Here is a 6,945-nt window from a genome sequence, read left to right on the forward strand (position 1 = left end):
TAAGTCAAGTCTAATACACTCATATCTTATTCTTGTGATTAATAATTTGAGAGCTAATATGTGATTTCCTTTTTGCTCCATTTGTTTACATTATTTTTTCCTATAATAACTTTACACCAATAACCATGTGTCCATAAAGGAGGTAGAAAAAAAAATAGAAAAACTGATGTTTGATTTCTTTCAAAACATATCATAAACACCGATGCTTTTAATCAACAACATATTATGAGCAATCTTCAAGGTCTTTTTTTAGCTTAGTAAAGACGGCAAAGATTGAAAAGAAAGGAAGCACTCTATATATTAACATACAAAAACGCTCACACAAGAAGACAAAGACCTATTAACATTATTGGTTAAGAGTATCAACTACGCTATCTGTTAACATAACATCGTTTTCCTGGTGGAAGAATATGCAAAAGTAATATCGGCATCAAGAGGCAAGTGGAAGAAAATTATTTGTCATAATTAATGTTTAGATTGCGATTGTGAACAGTGCTTTAGGGCCCGTCATCAAATATAATATAAATGAAGATTGTTCTTCACCTGCTTTTGAAGACACAGGCTTAGTATTTTTTTTTTTTTAAATGTTTGTTTTATTTCCTTTTCAAAAGTCTATTGTTAAATGAATTTTATTTAAGAATATCCTTTCACCCTTTAAATTTTTTGGATGATTTATTTATTCATTAAAATTTTAATCGAAGCATTCAACAGTAGATTTTTGCAAAGCTATGTTGTTAGTCAAAAAGTAAATCAAACTGGACACAAATATTTTGAGAAAACAACTCCAATCTCTTCTTTATTAAATGAGTGGTAGAGAGTATACTGAAAATTTATTAACAAGCCTTTATATAAACTTGTGACGCTAAAAAATAGCAACAAATAAAATATTAACTTATTTCAATTATTTTCTCCTCAAGACAAGGACAACTCATAAGACTAGGACTAAAATGAGCAATAAACTTGCTGAATAAGTCTAAAAAAAAGGACACGTAATAAGATAAGTTGTTGAATTAGTCAACACAACAAGCTACGACTAGGAATATGAAGAGACAATGTTCAAGCGTTCAACAGTAGATTTCCAGAAATAACATCAATATCATGACAGCATCATAGACTAATTCCCACCCAAGGTTTTCTAAGATGACTAATTCTCGTCCTTTTAAGTTTTAAAAAACCAAATTATCATTTCTTATTCATTTCCATTGATAAATTTTGTTAAGTGAAAAAACAGAAAAGTTATTTTACATAGATTTTTCTATTTTTTCCTTTATTATTTTTTATTTTTCTTTTCCCTTTCTTTTTTTTAAATTGAATAAACAATAGCACATTACTAGCAACAAACGTATTTTCAATGTAGGCTAATCAAAATGCACGAGCATGATATTATTTAATCTTATTGTATAGTCAGACTTTCTCTTAGAAAAACACTACACAAAAGCAATTAATTATTACAATAGAATGTAGCGACTCAACATGTCATCTATATATAAGATGACTTAACCTGCATATAGGAGTCTTTTTATTCAAAAATAGTAAGAAGAATGAAACTTAACAGTTGCAAGATTTGCTCAATTACATTCCATCTCTATTTTCTACGTTCATGGTATAACAATCATCTCCCATTTGGATAGCAATCATCTTCCACTTTTTAGATAGCACAATCAACAAATCTCCTTAAAAACAGATTTATTTAGATATGTAGATTCAATATATTATGATTTGGGTATATATGCTTATGTAACTTCCTTTCTCTTATCTTATAAATATAGGAATAATATTTATATATTTATATATTTATATATTTATACAAAAAGTGCAAATGCAAAAAGACAGCACTTTTTGTATCATATAATATTATTGTGTTGAATTTTCTTCTAAATAATTAATAATACAGCAGTGAACATAAGCTTCTTAACTGTAACTCAAACCACTTTATAAATGTCATTGTATTCTTCTTTACTTACATGGAATTACACTTTTAAGTTGGTCTACTTCTCGTTGGTAGAATTAATTTTTAGCACTAATAGATCTCACAAGGGATAAATGAGGAATACCAAATAAATATCAAAATTTTTCATGCTTTTAGGGTGTGAGAGACAAAAACTGGAATCTTGCATTGGATAAATATAAAAATTTTAAGAAGAAGCAGTGGGTTTAACCAAAAGAGGCTGAATACATTCCTGCGAACCTAAAATCAATAGAAATTAATTTGTTTTTTTTTTTTTAATTCATACATGCACGTGTTCAGATAAATTTAAAAAAGAAAAAGCCGTCAAAGATCTAAGGTTTCTTTAATTTCTGAGCCGCGGCAAGCCGCCATTACGGACCAGCTTTCTTCATGGTTTTATAACAGTATTTCGTGAAAATTGAAACACTATAAATAACATGTTAGCGTTAAGATTCTCATTCATCCATGCACCCATCTATATATCTCAACCACCATAATTCTTTCAATCTGCCAATCTAGTTTTTTGTAACTGAAAATGGCTTCTTCAATCAGCTTTACTTGTACTTTTCTCACCTTATTGTTGATCATTTGTGTACAAAGTGAAGCTAAACTCTCTTCAAATTTTTATGACTCCACATGTCCAAATGCCCTCACTACAATCCGCACCGCTATTAGAACTGCCATTTCACGAGAGCGTAGAATGGCTGCCTCTCTCATTCGTCTCCACTTTCATGATTGCTTTGTTCAGGTATATAATACTTAATATTATTTCAGAGTTTTAATTTTATTGTTCATTTGTTGTATTAAAAAAATTTAAGAGTTTGTCAATTAATTGCAGGGTTGTGATGCATCCATCTTGTTGAATGATTCCTCCACAATCACCAGTGAGAAACATGCCACGGGCAATATGAATTCAGTAAGGGGATTCCAAGTCATAGATAATGCTAAATCTCAAGTCGAGAAAATTTGTCCAGGTGTTGTTTCGTGTGCAGATATTCTTGCTGTTGCTGCCCGTGATGCATCAGTTTATGTAAGTTATAATATTATCTTAAATCATTTTTCTTATAATTTTATATAATCTAAATTCTGTGAATAATAAGTTCCTAATATTAACAATCAAACAGGTTGGTGGACCATCATGGAAGGTTGAACTTGGAAGAAGAGATTCTACAACTGCAAATTTAAGCTTAGCTAATACCCAACTCCCCGACTTTCAGGCTAGCCTTGATTCTCTTATTTCGTTGTTCAGTACCAAAGGGTTGAGTGCGAGGGACATGGTTGCTCTTTCAGGTGCACATACAATTGGGCAAGCACAATGTGTCACATTCCGTACTAGGATTTATTGCAATACAAGTGATATCAATGCTGGCTTTGCTGCTACTCGTAAACGTAAATGTCCAGCTTCTGGTGGGAATGCAACTCTTGCACCTCTAGATCCGGTGACACCTAATTCTTTCGATAATAACTACTTCAAAAATCTTATTAAGAAGAAGGGTCTTCTTGCATCAGATCAAGTGCTTTTTAGTGGAGGATCCACTGATAGCATTGTTCTTGAATATAGTAAGAAGCGTAAAAAATTCAAATCTGATTTCGCAGCTGCCATGATAAAGGTGGGAAACATCAACCCTCTTACTGGCTCTGAAGGGCAAATCCGAAAGTTATGCTATGCTGTTAATTAACTTGCTTTCATATCTATATCATAAAGAGTTAGATGTTAATGATATTTGAACTTTTTTATGGAATGATCTCCGTAATCAACTATTCAGTTTTCTGTAAATTTGTTGCACAAGTGTAATCTTTCATGCGAAAGAAAGCATTTGAATGGTGCTAGTCAAACAAAGATAAAGGTTAAAATTATTGATTGATGTAGATTCAATTGATGAACGTGCAGGACACGAATAAAATGGATTAACTTTTTGAAATAACTTGCATTTAATGTTAATTACAGTAAACATTCCAATTAAGAAAAAAACCCTAATTAATTAAGATAACGTGGATCCGATAAACCTCAAGAAATAGAATAACATAATAAAGACTTAATGAACATTGTTGGAAGCATTCGACAAGTATGGACAAGAATTGCAATTGATATATGTAAGAGTTGTTAGGTTGAAATGAGATTTACCTCCAGGAAAACAACTGCTTTTGACAAGCTCATAATTAACAAAACTGGTGGTACTTGGAAATTAAAGACAATGAAAAGAATTGGAGTCCAAAGTTTGATTATACATGGGAAGATAAAACGAATATATATAAGTAGAAGATCTCTGTAGTCATAATGTTGGGACCAAGCTAGTTTTATTACCATGAGAAGCTTATAACTTAATAGAGGTACAATCAATGTTTTAAAAAAGGGATAGACATTAACCAAGTGGAGGGAACAGTCAGGTCCAACCATTTGATTGATGGCCGAACTAATTAATTGTTTTAAATTAATATTTAAAATATTTTTTTGTATAATTTATTATAAGATAATTAATTTGAATTATCTTAATATCAAAAAAATATTCGGATTGATGATATATATGTTAAAAATTGATAGACGATGTTTTGGGCTTAAGTCCCAACAATGAATTTTTTTAATTGATTTTTTTATGTTGACCATGTCAAACCTTATTTTTCAGCTTGTTCAATCAAACGGTTAAATTCAATCTAATCCAATTTAATCTAACCTAAATCCAAAAATGATTTTCAATCAAATCAAAACTATTTTGACTAGCAGGTGATAGTTCAAAGGCCGATCCGATTTTTAAAACCACAGGTGTAATTATAAAAATTATGAGCAATATTATATGTACATATTTTTGATATATAATTTGAATATACAAAAAATGTATTCTCATGTGATTGGGTATTACTTTATTTTTAATTCAAAATCATCTAATTATATGATAATACATTATTTATGTACACAAATTATGTATTAAAAGTGTGTACATATAATTTTATTAAATTATTAAAGAAGGTCAAATCTAAGGTGTACATATTGAGAAAAGAGATGGATATAATTTCAAAAAACTACTACATGTATCTATCTATCAATAGAAATATGGAAAAAGTCTTAAATTATTTTTTCAACATTTTTTTTTCTAATGAAAATTCTATAAATACATTATAGATAATGCAACTCATGCAATACTAAGCCAATTCAAGTGATACCTTCCCTTTTTTACTGAATCAACCATGCCACCGACAGTTTATACATGAACTCAACAAATAAAAAGTGTTCATGTTGAGATGTGCCAAATAAAAGAATCAAACCCTGACTTGAAGCAAAAAGACCTTGTGAAGTAATTGTAATATGGGAAATTATTAAAAATAGCCAAAATTTAGGAGGTCTAAGAGAAATTGCCCAAAATATTCAGGTTTAAGCAAAAATGCCTAGGTTTTGTGAAATGACGAAACTGCCCCCATATATAAACACAGCAAATTTCCTTACATCCCACGGTCATTTCACTGTGTAAATTCAAAGAAAATTCAAAATTTCCCACTATCCCACGGTCATCCCACAGTCGACTAGATTTTCGTCGATTTTTTTGCTTTCCGACAACTGCAAATGGCAAAGAAGGTTAGTATATCTCTCCTAATCTTGTTTGAATCAAGTTATTGCTCATATTATTGAGATTTGATTGAAACTTTACGGTTTGAAATTTTAGGGTTTCGATTTTGAACAATGCTTAAAATGTTTTGATTCTTGGTTGTTTTGGTTGAATTGATTGAGGGGTTTTGTGTTATACAACCTGTAGATTTGATTTATACGGAAATCAGAGCCGAAACAACCAAATTTTGGCTGAAAATGGTTGTTGAAGAGATCGGCAGTCCGACCGTGGGAACAGTGTTTCCCACGGTCAAATGAAATCTCCCACGGTCAGTAGACATTGACCATGGGTTAGGGGGGTAAATTAGCTTTTTTAAAATATTAGGGTGTCGAGAAGAGTCCTTAGCTCACGTCGGGTTTTTCTGAAATTTACCACGTGACTGTGGGTTTAGTGAAATTACGAAACTGCCCCTATATATAAACACATCAAAATTTACTTACTTCCCACGGTATTATGTGCAATTGTACTGTGCAAATTCAAAACTTCCCACTCTCCCACGTTCATCCCACGGTCGACCACATTTTCGCCGATTTTCTTGCTTTCCGGCAACCGCAAATGGCAAAGAAGGTTAGTATATCTACCATAATCTTGTCTGAATCAAGTTATTGCTCATATTATTGAGATTTGATTGAGATTTTTCGGTTTTAAATTTTAGGGTTTAGGGTTTGAACAATGCTTAAAATGTTTTGATTCTTGGTTGTTTTCGTTGAATTGTTTGAGGGGTTTTGTGTTATACAACGTGTAGATTTGATTTATGTGGAAATCGGAGGCCGAAACAACCAAAATTTGGTCGAAAATGGCTGCCTAAGGGATCGGCAGTCCAACCGTGCGAACAGTATTTCCCATGGTCAAACGATTTCTCCCACGGTCAGCAAACATTGACTGTGGGTTGGGGGGTAAAATAGCTTTTTTAAAATATTGGGGAGCCAGGGGAGATTCCTTAGAACACAGCGGGTTTTTTTTAAATTTGCCATGTAACAGTTGACCTTTTTAAAAAGGAATTTTCATGAGGGGGTAAATTGAGAATTTTCTTATCTAAGGTTTCTGATCGTGTAGTTTTCGAATTTTATATCCGTTTTTTCTGTTTTAGGGTTTTCCATATGTAATTTTCAAATTTGAGATTCGATTTTTCGAAATTTGGTGCTTTTTGGCACATTTTACGATATAATGACTTAATTTCAACTCAATATTTCGATTTTTTCGTTTATAGCATATATTGATTCGTATTTTTGAATTTCAGTTTCGTTTTTCTGTATTTTGTCTTTTTATGATATTCGATTCATACTTTTCAAATGATTTTTTGGTTAGTGACATTCATAGGTATTTCAATTGATAGAGTTCGAATTTCAATTCCGTTTTTTCGATTTTCGCCGTGTTAGGATAAATCGAGTCTTCTTT

At 31.4% G+C, this 6,945-nt stretch overlaps 1 protein-coding gene across 1 annotated transcript; it reads left to right on the plus strand.

Annotated features, from left to right (window-relative positions):
* The first annotated feature begins 2,400 nt into the window (after window positions 1-2,400).
* Window positions 2,401-3,697, plus strand: LOC123200207 (lignin-forming anionic peroxidase-like). Its single transcript, XM_044615360.1, has 3 exons — window positions 2,401-2,696; window positions 2,787-2,978; window positions 3,073-3,697. Exons 1-3 carry the CDS (start codon window positions 2,484-2,486, stop codon window positions 3,625-3,627), a joined length of 960 nt encoding a protein of 319 aa, XP_044471295.1. The 5' UTR covers window positions 2,401-2,483; the 3' UTR covers window positions 3,628-3,697.
* The last annotated feature ends 3,248 nt before the right edge of the window (window positions 3,698-6,945 follow it).

This window comes from Mangifera indica, chromosome 2, assembly GCF_011075055.1.
Source record: "Mangifera indica cultivar Alphonso chromosome 2, CATAS_Mindica_2.1, whole genome shotgun sequence".
Lineage (NCBI taxonomy): Eukaryota > Viridiplantae > Streptophyta > Magnoliopsida > Sapindales > Anacardiaceae > Mangifera > Mangifera indica.